This window comes from Clarias gariepinus, chromosome 25 (genome assembly GCF_024256425.1).
Source record: "Clarias gariepinus isolate MV-2021 ecotype Netherlands chromosome 25, CGAR_prim_01v2, whole genome shotgun sequence".
In the NCBI taxonomy this organism is placed as follows: Eukaryota; Metazoa; Chordata; class Actinopteri; order Siluriformes; family Clariidae; genus Clarias; species Clarias gariepinus.
In genome coordinates, this window is record NC_071124.1 from 19,755,904 (window position 1) to 19,777,439 (window position 21,536).

The window sequence follows — 21,536 nt, forward strand, 5'->3', positions numbered from 1 at the left end:
GCAAAATAGGGGAAATAATGAACACTCTTGACAGTGTGTTGTATTTCTGCAAACACATGCCTCATTATAAATAAAAAAAAACTGTTGTGACAAAAACAGGTTTAAACAAGTCCTATTAAATGACTGATTGACTTCTTGTTCAAATATATTTCTCTCACATTCGTCTCACACAAGACTTAAAATTTAACTATCATAGATACTTAATTTTCCAAATGTTCCACAATTTTTGCACATGAGGATTATAAGATGTGACATTCAATTGATCAACCAAAGTAAAAGCAGAGGAGTGCGCATGACTGAATAACAGATGGACAGTGAGATTTTCTAACCTGACATAAAACTAAAGATGACACTGGCAAGTTGTTACTGTTGAGCCCTTGAGCAAGGCCCTTAACCCTATCTTCTGTATCCTGGCTGAGCTGTGCTCTGACCCCAGCTTCCTAACTGGAGTATGAGAAAATTAGAATTTCTCTCTGGATAGATATAAATATAAAAAATGGATAGATGGATAATATATTAATGTTTTCAGTTGAAAGATACTTAATAAGATCCCAACAACATATTCAAACAGATGTAGATTTTAAATTTCACAAACGTTAATATGTGTACCACCTGTGACATGACACATGTCGAGTCAGTAGTCCAGCTCTTACCAAACACGCTGTAGCTTATCTTGTGTAATATTCTCCAGCGCCTCAATGATTCTTTGCTTGAGTTCCTAGGCTTGTAGGAAGATGGGGGATAAAGACCTGTCCTTTCACACAGAACCACAGAAAAAAAATCAAATCAAATTCAAATTTTATTTGTCACATATACAGTCATACACAGTATGATATGCAGTGAAATGCTTAAACGACCGCCCGTGACCTTAAAATGTATCACAAGGTCAGGTGAATGTGTGGGCCATATCAACAGCACATTATCACAGTCATTATCACTGAATGAAAAAGTAAAAAAAATAATAATTTGTAAACATTAAACTTAGTTAGTTTTTACATCTTATTAAAATTAAAGATCAAAAACTTACTATGTTGTTAGACTATGAAATGATGTAAAACATAAATTGGGAAACACTCTATTTCACCTTGGTGGGTGACACCCCAGTAACAAGTGTGGTAGTTTTACAGTACGAGTGTATGATTATATTTGTAATTTCAACAAGCATAAAACAAACAAACAAACAAACAAACAAATATAAAAATAATACTGAGGATGGAGAGTGGGTCGTAGTAATGATTATACTTGATGATGATGATGATCATCATCATTTTTAAGTATCAGTTCCGGCTTAATCTTGAGTGGATCGCGTCTGAGCGCGTGCAGCGTGAAACCAATAGGAGTCCGCGCGTGCCAGGGGAGTTCAGGGAGCTCGCGGGTAAAGAGCAAAAAGCTGCAGCTCTCGGTGCGCGCGCGCAGCTTCCTGGAACCGGGACAACATCCAAATGTGTGCGACCTGCGCCGGTGAGTGGCGGAGTTTCATTTCTAACACTTTCTCCTTGTGATGTGGAGCATGCGTTAGCCGGTGTTGTTTGGCGATACAGAGCGTTATGGCAGGCTGGAGATACAATCCGGAATTATTAGAAAGTAAGTTTTGTATTTAAAAAAAAAACAAAAAAAACTTATTGCTATAGCTTTATACTTTTTTTGGTTTGTTTGTTGGATTCATATACTTACTTTTCTGGACTAAAAGGGAAGAACCGCACAGGGCATTGTTTATATATTTATGTATTTATTTATTTATAAATAGTTATTTACACACACACACACACACACACACACACACACACACACTGTATATATCAAATTTGCATTGATATGATGTAGAGAACAATGAGAGTCTTTTGCTTTGAATCAGGAAGTTGGCCCCTGAGTTATGAGGTCTCTCAGAAATAAATGTTTAAAAGTACATTAATATATCTCTACACTCACAACATATTATCCTTTCATTACTCATCCTGACTTTTTCTCCAGAACATGACCTCATAGAGAATTACAATGTTTGTCAGACATTTTATAGCTGATGTAAAGTCTAGGCTCTGCAATCTTGTCTCTCTTAAGCACTAGTAAAGACAGAATGTCTTTTGGCTTATCCTCTATCCTTGGATATTAACCTGTCTTTGTGGATGAGGCAGAAGCGACAGTTGGAATAAATTGTGCTGACAGTATACTAAGTCGCTGAGCTTCTATACTTTTAAGGTTTTCATAAAGATGGCATTCTATGGGTGCAGGTTATTGAGTTGAGCTATGGCTGTATTTTTTATCCCTTGAACGTTAACCTATAGAAGATAACTGGCCCAGAGAACTCATAGGCTAAAGTGCATGACCAGAGAACACAGTTCAGTGATTTTTTAATTTCACATTTCTTATAAAACTACAGTGGTGTAGTGGTTAGCACTGTCGCCTTGCACCTCTAGGGTCTGGGTTCGATTCCCGGCAGGGCTCGATTCCTGTCTCTGTGTGCATGGAGTTTGCATGTTCTCCCCGTGCTTGGTGGGTTTCTCCGGGTACTGCGGTTTCCTCCCACAACCCAAAGACATGTAGGTTAAGCTAATTGGCATTCCCAAATTGGGAATGCCTGTAGTGTGTGAATGAGCCTGTGAGTGTGTGTATTTATGTGTGTGTGCCCTGCCTTGTGCCCTAAGCCTCCTGGGATAGGCTCCAGCTCCCTGCGACCCTGAATACAGGATAAAGCGGTATAGACGATGAGTGAGTGATTTCTTATACATGTTCGACTCCAGACACACACACCCACATCCGATCGCTTTATTGATCATGAAAATGGTTTTCATCTGATTACCCGGAATGTGATATAACTTAGCAACATGCTTGTCTTCTTTATTGTAGCAGATATTGATCAAGTGTTTCTTAAGATTGGAATCAATCAGTTCCTTTGCTTTGGCCCATATTTCTTCCTAAAATAGCCACCCTGATCAGTCTGCATAATTTAACCTTGCCTAAGTTCCATTTGTTATTCCCTTAGGTGAAAATTCACAACATGAGACATGCTTTTATACAGATACCTCTTTGCTTGTCTTTCTAAGCTAAGTATAAACTGTATAAACAGTTAGCCAGTGATCTGCATTTCACTGTAAAAGCATGTCTCTCACTACATTGTGACTGCAGTGCACCCATAATAATGTAATAGTAATAAATGGTTTTAAATCACTTATTTTTTTTCCCAATCCGGGACACAGTTATTTCCATCTTTCAAGAGAATGGATGAACCTATAAAAAATGTTAAATTAAACTTGAGCAAAATTCTTTGAATTATTCTTCAGGCCAGCAAAGTGCACGCACACAGACACAAACAAACCCCCTTGACCCTGGACGTGCGCAGGCACATTGCTAACCCCTACACCACCATGGTCGTCACACCACTCTGTGGGTTAGTATTTTTCTAACTGCTGATTCTTTCCCCATTTGTTAACTTTTGATGATTTCTATAATTGAAAAAATACACTTTCATACAGCGCTAACTGTATCCGTAATACTATAATGATATGAATCTGACACTGTTTTAGAGTTTTTTTATATATATAATTTATATAATATATATATAATTATATATATATAATTTAAGTTTAATTAAGCTTGAAGAATTTAACTTAACAGTATTTCTACCCTCTTTAACTTTTAGGAGATTCTTTTCCAACATCCAGTGAGCTCTTCCTCTGTTGTTCCTCATCTCTTCACCTGCTGGCCATCCAGTGACGGGCCTTATAGTTTCTTTCTTAAGTAAAATGAGTAACGCTCCTCTGCTGGACTATGAGTTTCAGTCTTTGACTCCAGCTTCAGGTTATGGGGTTACATCAGGCTTGTCTCTGGCTACAGATACGGAGCAAAGCACGGCCCTCTGCTTCGTAGGCCTTCTACTACTCTTCCTAGTCTTCCTGTTGGTGCGGTGTTTCCGGATCCTTCTGGACCCATACGGTACTGTGCCAGCTTCCTCCTGGAACGATCACAAAGATGGACTGCGAACAGTTTGATTTCACGCTGGTGTAATAAATTAAAGGCTATGAAATCGAAACCAACCCTTTATGCTTACAGTAAATATAAATGAAGACCAAATGCTGAGTGACCTGGATATTGATTCCGGCTGGACACATGCTTGAGTGAGGTATGATTGAATGGAAGCTCAGAATTCTTCGAGCAGGCTTTGTTGGGATTGGTCAGCAATCAGCATTTGAAAGTTTTGTATATGCAAACAATATTCAAATAATCACTACTCAAATTATATACAAATTTAAAGATGAATATTAACACAAACTGCACGACAATTCGGGTGCAAGGTGGCCAATTAGAAACAAAGTAAAAGGTGTGGGCGGGTTAACTTTTCACTTCTGTCTACATTTTTACCACTCATGAAATATTTGTTATATAACCATAATAGATTTTTTACCAGTTTTGCATGGGTGAATACTGTATAACTACTGCTGTTTTACAATGTGGATTTACATAACCCATAGAGTTTTGTTTCTTTTTTTTTACTTATAATTGGTGTACTCTATATTTGCTGAATCACAACTTTGAATCATTGATAAGCTGGAAAATTGTGCCTTCCTATCTGTAAAAGCTTTATTTTTATATAAATGTATACTGCAGGGCTTTCCGTCACTTTCCTAATGTTGTCCAGAATGGTCTCATTTCAGCACCTACGCATTTGGACCATTAAAATACAGTGTGCCAGTTCCTCACACTTGTACTATTTATATTTATATTGTTTTTTTGTATGTTCAGGATACATAGTTTATCCAAGCCATTTTAGTTATTAACTATTATAAATACTATATTTACATGCATATAGTAATATGGTCTATATAGAATATAGACCATATGGACAGAAGTATTCGGCCAAACCTGCATACATTGTATCCGAATACATATACTTCAATATGGAGTTGGACCCCATTTTGCAGCTTCCATTCTTCTTGGAAGGCTGTCCACAAGATTTTGGAGTGTTTCTGCGGGAACAGAGTGCGACAGCTAGTTTATTCTAGAAAAGTATTTTTTAGGCCAGGCACTGGTGTTGGACAAGACGTCCTGGCTGGCAGTCTTCATTCCAGTTCACCCCAAAGGCACCTTATGGGGTTGAGGTCACAGGGTTCCATGCAGGCCAAACATTAAGATTGTTCTAGACTGAGGATAAGGGGTCTGGTTGCATGATCTGAATTCAATAATTAACAGGTTTGACCAAACCCTTTTGTCCATATAGTGCATTTCAGTAAGACTTTTCACCGTGTATTTCACCATATAGACAAAAGTATTTCACTGAAATATTTTATTCCGTGGGTGTCAATTATGCAGAAAAATTACACTTCAGATTTTTTTTATTTAAATTTTTTCCTTTTTTTTTGCAAAAATCTTTCTCAACTCTGCATTAATTTACATCTCTTTATCTTTTATGTTTTAAATTTCACTATTTAATATCCCCTTTGCATAATACTCAAACCAGCATGTGATTCTTTTGCAAAATCCAATCAAATCTCTCAAGCTGCGAGCCACAATATCACAAATCTTGTGCTTAAGCCCTGTCACACAGACAGATCTAATCCAAATGAAGCAAATAGGTTCATGGTTAACAAGCTGACTCAGGTACTTTAGCCAAGGGCTGCAGCTAAATCTTGCGTAAACTCTTTTCTGCTTTCTGATATCCATGGCATACATACACTTAGCATTAACTATTCTGCTTATTACTCCTTCTTTAAACCAGTTAGGCTCTTGGTCATTGTGTGTCGTATTGTGTTTGGGTACCGGGTTGTTATCTATGTACTACATTAATCATAAGTGTACGAAAGAATGTGTAAAATAGACCATGCGCGATCATGTGAGCGATCCAGTAAGAGTTAGAATCTCTGAAGAGAGGGTATTGATAAGCAGTACAGATTGGAGAGACTCCAGGGACACTCAAGGATACATAAACATCCACCATTCCTATCACTGTTTGTGTGTGTGTGTGTGTGTATGTGTGCGTGTATGTGTGTGAGAGGGAGAGAGAGAGAGAGAAAGAGATAGTAGTGCTTATTAGCGACTTGCTGACATCACTCAGGTGGGTGCGACACAATGGTGTTTGTGAATCATCATTATGTATACAGCAATTAAAGAAGTGTTTGCTCAAAAGACATCAATTCTGGAACGTCACTGGGGATAAAAGCATCTACCAAATTAATACACTGTTGTTGTTTTTTTATTGACTTATTAAATATGAGTAAATTGCTTTTTATTTACTAGTGCCATGTACAATTCTTTATATTAAAGACAAATAATCCAACATTGTCATTTATGGTTAAATTGTGTGTGTTTTTTTTTTATCTCGCTAACTTTTTACACTTGGATTCTGCTACTTCCTGACAGATGCACTTGTAAAACAGTGAACAATGGCCCCTGTTGTCAAGAAAGAAATGAATCATCACATGCTCATAATTTCCCAGTGGAGATTTAGTGAAGCCCAATGAGCAGAACATACAGGAGGACTTTTCTCTCCTGATCATTAGGCAGATTTCAGAGTTCTGTCTCTGCTGACAGGAAAAATAAAGGTGAATCTTAGATGCTCTTACAGATATACTTTAACATAACAATGGAATTGCCACTAGGATGACCTTGCCAACTCCAATCAATAAATTCACAAGTCTAATCTCCTTCTTGTGGTCTGTAACTCTTAACTCTGCAATTAATTTCAATATTCCATTCATCTAGGACCCTCTGTAGTCGACCCAGAGACCCTGGAGGCCAATGGTGATCATTGTATTTATTCCCATTTTGTACAATTATGGTAGGACCTCTAGTCAACATTTACATGCACATTTACACACTATGGGCAATTATGCTTATCTGCATGTCTTTGGACTGGAGGAGAAAACTGGAAAACCCAGAGCAAACCCACCAAGCACAGGGAGAACATGCAAACTCCATGGACACAGAATCGACGCAATAATCGAACCCAGGACCTGGAGGTGTAAGATGACTTTTCTTCTTGAGTCTTGTTCGTAAATATATTGCAGTCCTTTAGCTGTTTAATATGAATTTTTTAATTTACCACAAAGTCTTTTAGCTCAGATCGTTTTGGGAAGTATTCAGATATTAAGGGTATTAATCAAATGTATACAATATCATTGTGACTATTTATCCTAACCTGTTCTGCCAGCACAAGAAGTCTAAGTTGACATTATACATTATAGACCTATTTACAGGCTAATAACTAGAACAACCCAGTAATAAATTACTACTTAATAATGTGCTGTTGTTTTATTTACAGATCCCACTTCCTTAAGCAATGGAATCTCATTTGGGTTTAGTTGTTCTCTCTTTCTTGTCACACTATGAGACACCATGAGTCCCTTTGGGAATTCAGGGCCAACGGCCGATTGGCTGAGAGCCACTTGGCTGTTTTGTGTGGAAAATCTGTGAATATGACAGGGGGGAGTTTTCCTGAGAATATATGGCTGACCTTAAATGAGGCGTTTTATTCATAATTATATTTTATATTCTAACACAATGTAATTATTATAAACACAATAATGCAACATTTTTATTATTATTATTTTGATCAATAATAATTGTGAATAAGAATACATGTTTTTGAACTGCTAATGCTTGCTGACAAATAGGAAAACACGAATGCAACATAACCCAGACAGGTGGAACAAAATCAGATACTGCATGTATGCTAATCTAGCATCACAAATGTAAAAGGGATGGGCTGTTATGTAAAGAGTGAGAAACAAAGTATTACTGACTACCTCCGGTGACTGTCTGTTTCTTATCACTGCATTTTTCATGTGTCAAACTTATCTCAAATTCATCTAAATGCACAGGACCCACAGTCAGATTTACAAACATGCTCGGAATGTGATAAGCCACATGTTGCATACAGTACATACAAGGGTGTGATTTAGGCAAATGTCAGTGAAGTTTAAAGTTGGACAAGGAAACAGAACAAGGGAATCACACAATTCTAGGCACAAACGTGTATCTGGTCTTATGCAAAACAATGCACACTTGAACACAATGAACTATACTTTTGTTAAGTTCTCTTGACTGATTTACACAAACACTCCATTCTTTTATATATATATATATATATATATATATATATATATATATATATATATATATAGCTAATGAATGTGTGTAAGGATATAAATTCTAGTGAGACACTGATACCATGTGACTAATGTACAGTACATGAGGAAAACACGTTTCAGTCATTAGTGCTAGGTTGTTCATGAACGACTTTTCTTTTTGAACGACTCTTTAACGTGACTCACAAGAATGAGTAGTCTCAGAGAGTGATTCGATCGTTTTCTACTGGGCGCGCATGCGCAGAGCATCGCAAAACCTCCGTAGGTTATGTACAGGAAACAGAATTAAGCGGTTCTTACTTAATGACTCTTCTACTCCGAGTCGTTCGTTCTTTTGTCACGTGACTCCCACAGGCGCTATGCAGTGCAATAAATTCAAAAGAACGAACGACTCGGACAAAGATATGATGGTGAGCTTGACTGCATTGTAATATTTTATTACTGGAACTATAGCTAAAATTTGTGTATGTAGACGAATTGGGGGTCTTTTTATTGAAAATGCAACATTTCGTTTTATTTCTAATTAAAAGAACGAAATGACTAAAAAAAAAAGATTCGTTCATTTAGAGAATGAGGAGATTTAAAGAACCGAGTCACTAAAATGATTCAAATTTCCCATCACTATTAAACCTGACTTGATGATTCTTAGATTCACATTTCGCAATCGACTCGCAAAAAAAAAGAATCGATTATAAGGAACCGATTCCTTGGTAAATCGCTCTTCAGTACCGGACAGTTCACGCGCCGCTGTGCAGCAGACCTCTCTCTCTCTTTCTCTGTGTGTTTCTGTCTCTCTCTTTCTCTGCATCCTGGACGGAGGACACACCGCTGGAAAACCACTGGAAACATCACCGCCAGGTACTCTCGGTGCTGATATACAGCGTTATATAGCGTACACTGTCAAAGACATAAGAGAAAAACATAGTGAGGGATAATATTCTTAATTAGGTCGCGACGTAGCGAGTGTTTAGATACGCGGGACATATTGTCACGTGATACTGATGGGCATATAAAGCTGATGGCCTCCGCTGATAGGCTTCATTAAGTTTAGATTGTGTTTAATATCAGCGAGTGGCTTTGAATGCGTTTTAATACGTCGTGACGGAAAGAAAAAGACAGCAGATCTGACCTTCAGATAGCGAGAGCTGATTAGATCACATCTCCGGAGACATTGTCTTATAGTGTGTAATGTGTTGATAAGCTTAAAGTCGATAGAATTTTTTTTCTTCTTAGAAATTACATTAGTGAGAATATAATAAGGGTTATACAGGGTGACTTGGTTCTAAACCCTCACCACAGATGGTCACTATTTTTATGCATTCAAACGAAATTCTATATTTTTTTCTCCTTTCATGACCATATTGTACCTGCATACGCTCCATATCATTGCAAATAACATTGGGGTCACTTAATGTTTAAAACCTAAACCTCTATCCATACTGTACATCCAGGGAACCTCTGTATAGTCCCACGAACATTGTATTTATTCCCATTTTTACGGGGTATTTTTTTATAGGGTAGGACCTTCGATCAACATTTACACACTACCAAACCCACCATGCACTGGGATAACATGCAAACTTCATGCACACAGACCCTCAGATGGGAATTGAACCCAGACCCTGGAGGTGACCCTGCAAGGCGACCGTGCTAACCACTAAGCCACCATGCTGTCAAACCATAAAACTAAGCCTATATAGCCAGAGTATTTGTAACCCTCATTTTATGAGCTAGAAGATCCATATTGACTATCTCACCACCACAAGCTGTGCTTGGTTTGATGCAGACATTTGCTTATATACCACATTCATATTATCTGCTCTCACCTCCTGCAGCATGGAGCTGATTAATGAGTGGTTGTGGAGGCAGGAGTACTGGCTTCCCCCTGGAATCAGCTGGAAGGATTTGGAGCAAATCAAGGACTCTCCAATGCCCCGGGACCTGCTCATCTCGTTACCCCTGGCAATGGCGTTCATAGGCCTGAGAAAGGTTTTTGAGAGGTGACCTACATGCTGTGTCTACATGTTCTTGTCCAAAGCTACATACTAGTACACTAAGTTTTAGGGACGGGAATCACCAGGGGTCAGCCGATACAGTTTTAATCATTTTGTATTACCATTCTATAAGTATCACGATTTTATAATGTACCGATTCCATATTGTTTTTTTTCTAAACAATTCTAAACAAACATCCTTCCACACAGGATGCTGTGCTGCCCGTGAATGTGGGAATAGTTTAGAGCAACACCTATAGGATTATAGAGGAATGGTAGGATTTCACGACCTTAAAGGCAAAAATATATAAAATTAAATATAATTTATAACATAAGCAATCAATACATTACATATTTATTTTAAAATATACAGCGGAACCACTGCATACAAATTAAATTTTTTAAGGCGAGTTCTTAAGGCGAAAAAATTTGTATTGCGATGTATTGCGGAGTTTTTCCAGAAGAAATAATGTAACTGCAGATAATCCGTTTTAGCCACCCAAAATTAAAAAAAAAAATCAATGTGCAGAAAATCCACAAGCTTTTGAACGCATGTCAAAGGCAATGTTGGTATTGTGGATGACTCTTTTGGAACAGCTTTCACTGACTGAAAAAAATTCGTAAACTCAAATTGCTTCGCTTTACACTGAAGCAAACAAGTTCTGAACAACTCTCAGATGTTCCCAATACATATTTGTATCCCAATACATATTTCTTTGTTATGAATGTAACATACAGTACATACAATAACGCATCATGACATGTATGGGTCACAATATGACGTCTATTCTGTAAGGAAACTTTTACTCATTTTTACTTAAAATTTACATAGTCAGGCATCTTAAATATACTGATAATACTTTCAGAATCTTCTTACAACATGCTGCATTAAATGATGTCTTGGACCATATCACTGCTGAATTCTTAAATCTGATTAGTCAGAATGTGTTGATTATTTTCCATAATAGAACCTCTGATGGTACAAGTTTAAAAGCTAATTGCATTTTTACATTAATTTTCTTATTCTTTTTTAATAGTTATTGTTTATATAGTAGTAACAGAATATAGAGCATAGGGTAAACACTGAACATAATCTGAATCTGAAACTAAGTATATTAAATGTGTGATTAATTAACACAGAAACGTATATAATTGTTGGAAGGAGTCTCCGGTGTTAGTCGTAATTTTTTTTTAATAATGGGAAAGTTCTTCAGGAACTTTCTGGTAAAATGCCAAGAACAACACTAAAAAAAGCAAATTATACTTTATAGCTGCTATAGATAGACAGACAGACAGACAGACAGACTGACAGACAGACTGACAGATCCTGAGGAAATTCCAGACATTCAGCAGCAATAGGGACAGTAACACAAAAACAGATTTGTAGACGTGGTTGCACACTGAATATCTTATATATAACAAAGTAATTTTAAGGATAACCAAATGTGGTATGATACCAAATGCACGATGCTAAAAACAAACAAAGAAAAAAGTGAAATGCATTGCAACCTTGATGTGCAATTGTATTTATGACAAAGTGACAACAGGACAAATAGTAATACTTGTGCAAAAACAGCATGAACTTGACACTGACTGAGTCTATTATTTGCATAATATGTAATGCTGAGAGTAGTGAGCAGACCATAAAGCTAAAAGATGGATGAGTTATGCATGTACACTTTGAGGTACAGTACATAAGTAATAATGCAAAGTTGTCGCATGGATATTAACAGGAAATGCAACTTTAAATGGTTAATAAATTTTTTTAAATGCATTTGTTAGCAAACTGCTGTGATATTTAAGTGGGGAAACAACAGTTCAGGACGTGCTGTCGTAGGTAAAAAAAAAAAATCTATTTAAAAATGCTAATACAGAGTCTGTGCTTTATGATATTACCTCTGTAATTGGTTCTGTTCCCGAGTTAGTTCATTCTCCAGAACAGGAGTTCCCTGGGTTTAAGGGGTTCTAGTCGGCAGTTGTTGAGGATGGAAGATGAGCTAATAACTCAAAGAGTGGAGGGCAGACACATCGACTAGTTCTATGACTGAAATTCAGAATGTTTACGGTATTCAAGGCTCCCATAGCTTGAAAAATCCCAAGGGTGCTCCCAAGTGGGAGTGTCGGCTTTCAATTAAGGCTTAAAAACAAGCCGAGACTTCATAACACACTTGCTATAACAGATTAAAAGTTATTTTGGATGTAGTTCATATTGAAGCTTTAAAAGATAATACAAAGTTATCAACTTATTATTATTTTGGCTGTTTGTTGGCCATACTGTATGTTGGCATGTAGAAGAATGAGGAGCTGAGCTAAATGTGCATCTGTAGGATTGTGTGTGTCCAAGTGCTTGCTCAGGGGCCAAGGTCGGATGAGGTGCTAAATCTCGCATAGGTGTGTGTGTGTGTGTGTAAGCTGTGGCGTCGTTACTGTGGCAGCTGACCACCGCTGTAACCAGAGCGGACCTGAGCTATCACCTGATCAATTTGTCCCTCTTACCCATGTTTGAGCTCATCTTTCCTCGGTCTAACTAACATCACACACACACACTCTCACGCACATGTGTCTATATTTGATCCAGTAAGCGTTTATGAAATGAAGAGTTCACATGTATGTATGTCATGTTGTTTCTTATTCAGGAGCATAGCCGTTCCTCTGAGCAGACACCTAGGGGTGAAAGATAAGGCGCGCTTATCAGCCTCACCTGCCCCAAGCCTGGAGGTTTTTTACACCAAACACAACAGACAACCTGCACCGGTGAGCTCAGGGGGAAAATAAGCACACACACAAAAGATGTATTGTTCATCAAGGTAGCATGTGTAAAGTCCCAGGTGGCTCGTGTAGATTTGCATACCGTCTTCCTGGAAAAACATATCCATGTCGCTTTACAAACAATTATGGATCCTAACGCCTCATGATACCACTTTTCCCGGAGCTGTGTCTAGAGTCAGAGTCAATTTTTTTTAAAGACACCACAGTTGGAAATTTACTGTCTGTATACATTACTTTTTTACAGCTTCCCTAGAAGATATCTCATTTAATGTTTAAGCAAAAAAACATATAATTATTAAAATATTTAAAAAATATTTACATGAGGAAACAGCAAGACTCATGTTGAAACCGTCCATGACTGGGAAAGTCAGCTGTAAATAAAGGTAAGAAGATTAGAAAAGGTATTTTGCCCTGCAAAGTTATGTGCTGATAAACATCTGCTAGGCCTTGGGAAATGTAAACTCTGCAAGTACACTGTGATGGTACAACCTCTCTCTCTCTCTCTCTCTCTCTCTCTCTCTCTCACGCATTGTCTATACCACTTTATCCTGTATTCAGGGTCGCTAGGGCCTGGAGCCTATCCCAGGAGACTTAAGACACAAGGCGGGGTACACCCTGGACAGGGTGCCAATCCATCACAAGGCACAATCTAATCTATTTCCATAATTAAAAGCTCTATATAAATATATACTTGAATTGAATTGAATATCCAGTGGGGCTTTGGTAGCTCAGCAGGTCAAGGCTCTGAGTTTCTGATTAGTAGGTCAGCGTTTCAAGACCCAGCTTCTCCAAGCCACTGTTGTTGGGATCTTGAGTGTCCTGGCTGATCCTGTGTTCCGACCCTAACGTCCTAAGCCAGAATATGCAAAGAAAATCTGGGTTTTCCATGCATGGAAAAAGAAGCAGGTGCGACAATATCCTCAGAAGGACTGTCAAACTAGGCAGCAAATTTCCTTATAAAACTGCAAATAAGATACTCTTAGAAGACTACTTTTAAGCAAAGGGTCGTCACGCCGATTATCGACTTTGTTGCATTAATCACTGTTTATATAGTTTTTGTGCGTGTAGAAACTTTTTTAAAGAAATCCTTGCTCTACAGTAGTTATTTGCATGACCAGTTATTTGCACAGTGCTGTATAGCAGTAGCTTTCACTTTTCCTAAACCAATCTCAGTCTAGACAAGGCTTACACTAGGCCTTCTTATATCAGCATATTTCTTTTTTCTAGCCTTGAGAACCAACGTATGTAAAGATCATTTTAGATATAAAAATAAGACTATCCCTTTTCAAATGTATTTTTGTTAACTGCTTTTCAGCATGAGCTCAACAGTCTGGTGAAGCAAAGCGGTCTAACGCAGAAACAAATTGAGATCTGGTTCCGTCACCGTCGAAATCAGGACAGACCCAGCAACACTAAGAAGTTCTGTGAAGCAAGGTGTGTTCGTGCGAAATATTCATGTTTATTCACATTCGAGATCCGCCATATTTCTGATATACCACTTAGTAACAGTAAGTATCATGTCTTCATCTTATTGATAAAAGTAACACAGGGTTTAACTGTGTGTGACTATAGATGGTATATCATATCCAGTTATAAACTGGTTTAATGACCATGTGATCCAAATGTTTATGATTAAATTCTCTTTCCTTTTGTTTTGTAGTTGGAGGTTTCTCTTCTACTTGATATCGTTCACTGGTGGACTCGCATCGCTAATCAATGTAAGCGTGACATTTATACAGCACGTGTAGTCAGTCTGTCGTGTATTAGTTATGAAAGTAACAACCTGTATATATTTCATATATAGATATAGGGTTGATTGTCTCAGAACAAATATGAATACACCATTTCGAATGAGCAGATAATGTGTTCTGAGCAGACATGATTACAGATAAGAAAAGGAGAAAGGTTCTAGAGATGGACTTTTTTGACTGTCATCTCACATGACAACATCAACAAACAAAAAAAGAGTCATGTGAGCGGAACGGACAAGCAGGCAATCAGATCTCAATCTTGCAGGACAATAGCGATTGTTTATTAACATTAATATGCGATTCTGCATGAGTTATTGAGCTTACAGCGTCCTTAATAACTGCCTGGTCAATGTTGTGATGATTTCTATTAGATTAGTAGTTTGTTTATATTTTAGTAAACAATATTTTAATAAATGCGATTAAATGCGATCGCCATGCACACAGATCCAAGGCTTGAATCAAACCCCGACCCTAGAGGTGCGAGGCGACAGTGCTAACCTCTAATCCACCATGCCACCCTACTTAAAATATATGGTTACAGATATTTAGAGCACTAAGCAGGTACAGATACAGACAGTATCATTTCAGTACAGCTGTACACAACAAGGGAAGCTATTAGTTAAGTAGCTTTATGTACGTGTCAATAATAAATCGGCGTGACCCCGCACAAGTGGAATCTGACCAGTGCGTGACAGCTTGCACTCTTTATTTGCATGATTTGCAAATACTACACAGACACAGACTACATTTAATCCTGTCAGCATCAGGCACTTACTCACTCTCTCACATCAGCCTAATTGTTATTGGTTCGTCTTGCATGTAACATATCATAATTAGCCCCAAAGCAATTTAGAATATAATACATATTTGTCATTCATGTGCCACCGATGATTTCCAGCACTCATTAACCAAGAGCCCACATGGGCAGGATACATTCTCACGTTACTGATACTTAGCTGTCGCTCATCAATTAATAGAAACACTTTAACGCTTCTTTGATTTCTGAACAATCTCATTTGCCACGTTGTTATTTAGCACAATAGAGTCCGTACGCAGTGAAAGGAGGTGATTTGATCCGGCTGTCGTTGTGATCATCACCTCTGATTGCACTATGTGCTTCAGTATGTACAGTATGTGTGTGTGTGTGTGTGTGTGTGGTTGTCTGACCGCATTCTTTCTCTTTCGCGCAGACACCTTGGTTTTGGGAGCAGAAGGAGTGCTGGAAGGGATATCCCCAACAAGTGAGCTTTGCATGCTGCATACATAAATACACACTAATAAAAGATGCAAAAAAGAGCAGACAGGAGAACACACACAAACACGTACTGCATTTCTGCACTTGCATCGGCAGCTCACGGTAAAGAGCTGCTTAACAAAAAGACAAAAATATTTTCTATCTATCCAAATAACAGGTTTGTAAACTGCTTTCTACATTCTGATAGAGCAGATCATTTGTCCTTCAAATTTTACACAGCAAGTGTAAGAGTGTAAACATATGGATTTGCACCACAATATCATTTTGGCTTTTTTATGTGTCTAAAAGTAAAATCCTAAAAAAAAGTCACGACCTGGATTTAACTAAAAAAAATAGATAAGAGCCTTTCAGAAGACATTTCCTGTAGGATTCATCGGGATCAATTCGTGAACAAGTGGTTCAGGAAGCATGAGACGCAATTTTCACCCATGGATTGGCCATCACAGAGACCAGACCCTAACCCCATTCAGATCTTTTAGGATGTGCTGGAGTAGGCTTTACACAGCGGTCCGAAATATAATATTTAAGTGTGTGACTGTTTTCTTTTTTTGTTTGTTTTTTGGATGGGCAGTGGATAATTATGGGAATGAAATATCCTCACGAAAATGTGTGTTTGGAAATGCATGTCTTTTAAATGGATTAATTTACACGGATAGGAATCACAAGCTAATATGATATTACCATGATTCCTAGGTGTTGATTTCATTTGCATTGTGATTTTGGAAAAATCACGCTTGTATTAATATTAATATTAATTTTTTTTTTTTCTGATTTTGTTACAATTCTAAATAAACTTTGCAAATAATTCCTATTATATGGGATGCTATGCTGTCCTGCTAACATGAATAGTTTAGAGCATGCTATTTGTATAATATTATAGAAAAATGGAGATGTTTTGCCACCTCAACTGCAAACAAAAATATAAAAGATTTCTTTAAAAAATAAATCTGGATACATAACTGAATTGACCCCGCTAGTAATTTATGAAAAAGCACACCTGCATCTGTTAAATAAAAAATAAAAAAAATCTGTGTTTTTTAATCGATTAACTAATAAACCCATTAATAAATAGATTTTTATTTATTGATTGTTTGATTACCTCTGGCATTCATTTGGTGCTGCTTAAATCTGCATGTTTTTCAGCCGTTTATAATGATCTGGTAATAATGTTGATCTTTCAGCAACATTAACTAATCTTTCTGTTCAATACCTGTATGCAGCGTGTGGAGAATGAGCATTACTGGTACTACATGCTGGAGCTGGGCTTCTACTGGTCCCTGCTGCTCTGTGTCTCAGTGGACATCAAGAGAAAGGTAAGAGCTATCATTTTAGCACAGAAGCCTACTTGCAATACTCAGAGCTTCGGAGAGTGCTTCACTAAAAATTCTGCAAAACATACACCATGTGGCCAAAAGTATGTGGACACCTGACCATCACAATCAGATGGTTGACATTCCAAAACCATGGACATTAATATGGAGATGGTCCCTTTATTGCTCCCCTCTAGTTTAAATATTTTCCTTGAGTTTTTCTTAGTGGTGTTCAGTGGAGTTCCTTCACACCAAACTCATCAACTCACGTGTTTATGGGCTTTACTTCCTGCATGGGTTTTGTCATGCTTAAACTGGGACGGCCCCCAAGCTGGCGCCACAAAATTGGAAACATACAACTTTCTAAAATATATTTGTATGCTGACGCATTTACAACCCCGCTGACTGGAACTAAAGGGTTCAAGACCTGGTAACCAGCACTGCAGACCATTACCGCTCCTCCACCAAACTTGGCAGTATTTTGGTATCTGCCAACCCGGATTCATCCATCAGACTGCCAGATAGTGAAGTGTGACTTATCACTCCAGAGATTGTTTCCACTGCTCCAGAGTCTAACAGCAGTGTGCTTTACACCACTCCAGCCATGACCTGGCAAGGTGCCTCATGATTTTAGGCTTGTGTACAGCTGCTTGGCCAGGGGATCCCTTTTCATGAGGCTCTTGATGCAAAGTTCTTGTGCTTACAAAGTTCAACTCTTGTAGTGAGCAATACAGGAGAGGATAGGTGATTTATCATGTAAAATAAATGCTTTGAGCTTGCATGATCTCTAAACAGCCCCCCAGAACATTATTCCTCCTCCAGCAAACAATAATGCTGTAGTACTTACAGTTATATAGAAGGGATTTAGAGGGCAGAAATATCCTTAACTGATTTATGTGAGATGCTTTTAACTTAAAAGGTAAACTTTTGGCTGTATAGTCTATTTGCGAGGTGTTGGAATGAAATGTCCAAAGCGGGTTTATAACATTTTTTTTGAACAGCTTAATTTTAGATAGAAATCTTAAAAGTGCCTAATCAGCACTGTTTTTAATCTAGGATTTTAAAGAGCAGATCGTTCACCACATCGCCACCATTTTTCTGCTCGGGTTCTCCTACTGCGCCAACTACATCCGTGTCGGCACTCTCGTCATGCTCGTCCATGACTCCTCTGACTTCCTGCTAGAGGTAAGAATGCTCTGTGGGGGGTATATCAGGGTCCTACATTGGATCCAATACACTGGATGTCTGGCTTTATCAGTGGTCTTCCAGATAATTCCATACTGTATGGAATGCCATTCATTATAATGATACTGAAAAATGTGTTTCTGCAACTTTCAGCTCCAAGCTGAAACAAAATAAAATGCAATATGTTTATATGGAGTTATTGATTATGTGCTTAGTGGTTATAACAGTCGCCTTGCACCTCCAGGGTCCGGGTTGGATTCTTGCTTCGTGTCTGTGTGTGCATGGAGTGTGCATGTTCTGTGCTTGGTGGGTTAACTCTAGCTAGGCTGGTTTCCTCTCACAATCCAAAGACATGCAGATTAGGCTTTTCCAATTTGATCATAGTGTGTGGATGTTGATGTGTGTGTGTGTGTGTGTGTGTGTGTGTGTGTGTGTGCCCTGCAATGGATTGGTAACCCATCCAATGTGTACCTACAGTGACATCATGCCCTAAGTCTCCTGGCATAAGCTTCCAACCCCCCTCCCGTGACCCTGTGGTATAGATGATGACTCATTATTAAAGTAAGAAATTAGCAATCTTTTGGTTAAAAGACTAAAGCGCTGTTGCGTGACTAAAAGATTAGGTAGAGGGTTAAAACTCATGTAGAACAGCATATTGGCATCAGATGCCAGTCACGCCAAAATGAGTTTACGTCCAAATATAAATAAGTTCATTTGAGTCTGAGAAATTAGATTTTGAGAAATGATGCTGTAAATTGTTGTTTTTACTTCTTTTTACACAACAGTCGGCAAAAATGTTCAACTACGCAGGCTGGAAAAAAACCTGCGACTTGCTTTTTGTGGCGTTCGCCCTGGTCTTCCTGGTCACACGTCTGGTTGTGTTTCCAAGCAAGTAAGACCTTTGTCCTGTCAGCTTTCATTTGGAGACAATTACTTAATTAATAATGCAAGATCAAGAAAATGATAGTGTAACAACATAGCTGTGGTGTAATAGATGGAGTAATTAGATCCTTGCCAGGTGTTCAGTTGGCAATAATGTTATTTTCCTGTCTTTACTGGACAACAGGATTCATTATAAGGGGCAACCGTTTTCAGACTTATTGATATTTTGCATTTTCTACCCCAAAAGGATTATATACACCACCCTGATCTCATCGATGGAGGTCTTCCAGCCGTTTGTGGGGTATTATTTCTTTAATGCTCTGCTGCTAGTGCTGCAGTTCCTGCACATCTTCTGGGCTTGGCTCATACTGCGCATGATCTACAAGTTCCTCTTTCTAGGCAAGGTGTGTCATAGCACTGGAGATATAAAAAAAACTCTGTAATGTTGGTAGACGTTTCACAGTGCAAGAGGCATTATAGTGAGAAAAAAGGTTCCGCTGACGATTAGTTACTTTGCCCTTAAGCAAGCCCTGAAGTCACAGTCTTTCTTTCTTTTTTCTCCAAATGGGCCATAAATTTGTGGGCTGATTCAGATTTCGAGTTGTTTCCAGCATCCCAGATTGACCTTTATCATCACAGCACTTGTTTGTACTGCAGTTTTCTGCCTAGCCTACTTTTATGAAATCAACAAAATTTTACAAGAAAAAAATTTTATTTAAAAAAGTGCTTTAATAGAAAAAACAGCCTGGGCCACGGGTGAGGTTTGATCAACTTTAAATATTAAATTAAAAGTCATGGAAACACATAAAAATAAAATGTAAATGTCTATATTGTTATTTCATATTATGTCTGGAAGCCTCGGAAATCTCTTTCAAATTGTAGTATTTTTCTATTTAAAATAATATAAACAGGATTGAAGTATAAAAATATAAAAATTCTTTGTTTTACCATTTGTGTTTCATTAAACGTCCTGACCTTTTTAACCCGTTCGTTTTCCTGCAGTTGGAAAAAGATGAACGCAGTGATGATGAAAGCGAAGCAGAAGAGGAGGGAGAAGAAGATGGAGATGAAGAGGAGGATCAAGCCTCATGGAGAAAGAGGAAAGTGGTCCTCGATTCCAAACTGGCCATGATGACGTCTAGTTGTGTTTTAAACAACTTGGCTAATCAGAGAGTTAATGCGAGCAGCAGAACACCCAAAGCAAGATAGCGTCTTATCTAGAGAGCGAAAGTGCGGAGGTTGTTCTTATTGATATCTTTACTTTTACATTAAAAATAAAACATTTGCAGGATTTATCAGTTTGGATAAAACATAAAAAAAAACACTGCTGTGAAACAGTGCTATAAAACACTGCTACTGATTGTCAGATTCTGCGTATGTTAAAAAGTTCACTACACCTTTGGCTTTGATGCTAGTCTCACACACCTAAAGCTATGGACTGGACCTTTAGGCTGCTGGAATCTCACTTCACTCGATGTTCCAGTGTTTTCCTGCTTTTACAAGACAGATTCTTAAGTAGCTGCTCAACTGATCTATTAAATGTGGAAAAGCACTAAAATGTGTAAAACAGCAAGATTTATTGAAACAGAATTGTGAAACTTTTTTTTACCTAATAAACACAAAATATAAACAAAAGAATAGATTGCCTTTCTTAACTATACTATTAATCAGAGGGCAAATAATACAATAGTTGATGAACAAATCTATATTTTATTTGTATATAAGTTCTTTTTCTGTATTTAATTTATAAAGTTTTATTAAATGAGTTAAGGAATTTCTGTCTCGGTTATTTTTAACACTCAACGTCCTGATTGGAACCGAACCCTAACTAGATTTCCCATTATGCTCTGTGTTCTTTGGTTCAGTCTGAATATGTGGATGACCCTGATGGATGTATAAACAGATGGAATAGTAGCATGTCATACTGTGACTTATTTTCCTCATATAAAAAGAAAATGCAGTGGATGAGATTGCCTGAGAGGACTCACCAGTTTATGGGTAAATAACTGATAATCAATGTTAATTTACCTTGTGGTGGTGTCAATGTATATACATAACATCAATCCGCCATAACATTATAACCACTGATACCAAGACTCACCCATGCACACAGGTATCAACGGTCAGCCAATCTGGCCCAATCTCACGGAAACACCAATGCTGCACAAATCACCAAAACTCCCCAGATTTCATTCTGATTAAGCCCCTGTTGGAATTACCTGACAAACAACTTGGAAACAACCTCATCACGCAACCCAAAGCACCCAAAAGCGGCCCTACTACTGATTGGAAGGTCCCAGGTGTAGACCGCTG

General features: G+C 37.9%; 1 protein-coding gene and 1 long non-coding RNA gene across 3 annotated transcripts; both read left to right on the plus strand.

Annotated features, from left to right (window-relative positions):
• The first annotated feature begins 1,433 nt into the window (after window positions 1-1,433).
• On the plus strand, window positions 1,434-6,972 carry LOC128513238 (uncharacterized). 2 transcript variants are annotated; one of them, XR_008356363.1, is made up of 5 exons: window positions 1,434-1,584; window positions 3,279-3,385; window positions 3,638-4,117; window positions 6,352-6,533; window positions 6,694-6,972. It is a non-coding gene; the product is annotated as an uncharacterized LOC128513238 (long non-coding RNA). The 2 variants fall into 2 exon arrangements; XR_008356362.1 differs by lacking the exons at window positions 6,352-6,533; window positions 6,694-6,972 and having other exon boundaries at window positions 3,638-5,004.
• Window positions 6,973-8,279: 1,307 nt separating this feature from the next.
• Window positions 8,280-20,912, plus strand: cers4b (ceramide synthase 4b). The gene is made up of 11 exons (XM_053486694.1): window positions 8,280-8,936; window positions 9,914-10,078; window positions 12,708-12,825; window positions 14,156-14,274; window positions 14,501-14,558; window positions 15,782-15,832; window positions 17,067-17,159; window positions 18,213-18,341; window positions 19,127-19,233; window positions 19,471-19,627; window positions 20,226-20,912. Exons 2-11 carry the CDS (start codon window positions 9,915-9,917, stop codon window positions 20,430-20,432), a joined length of 1,203 nt encoding a protein of 400 aa, XP_053342669.1. The 5' UTR covers window positions 8,280-8,936; window position 9,914; the 3' UTR covers window positions 20,433-20,912.
• The last annotated feature ends 624 nt before the right edge of the window (window positions 20,913-21,536 follow it).

Excerpts from the sequence above, each read along its gene's own strand:
- cers4b (XM_053486694.1), top strand. The coding sequence starts at position 9,915 with ATGGAGCTGATTAATGAGTGGTTGTGGAGGCAGGAGTACTGGCTTCCC. Across the intron at positions 14,559-15,781 it reads GACTCGCATCGCTAATCAAT|ACACCTTGGTTTTGGGAGCA; the intron begins GTAAGCGTGACA and ends TCTTTCGCGCAG. Across the intron at positions 19,628-20,225 it reads AGTTCCTCTTTCTAGGCAAG|TTGGAAAAAGATGAACGCAG; the intron begins GTGTGTCATAGC and ends GTTTTCCTGCAG.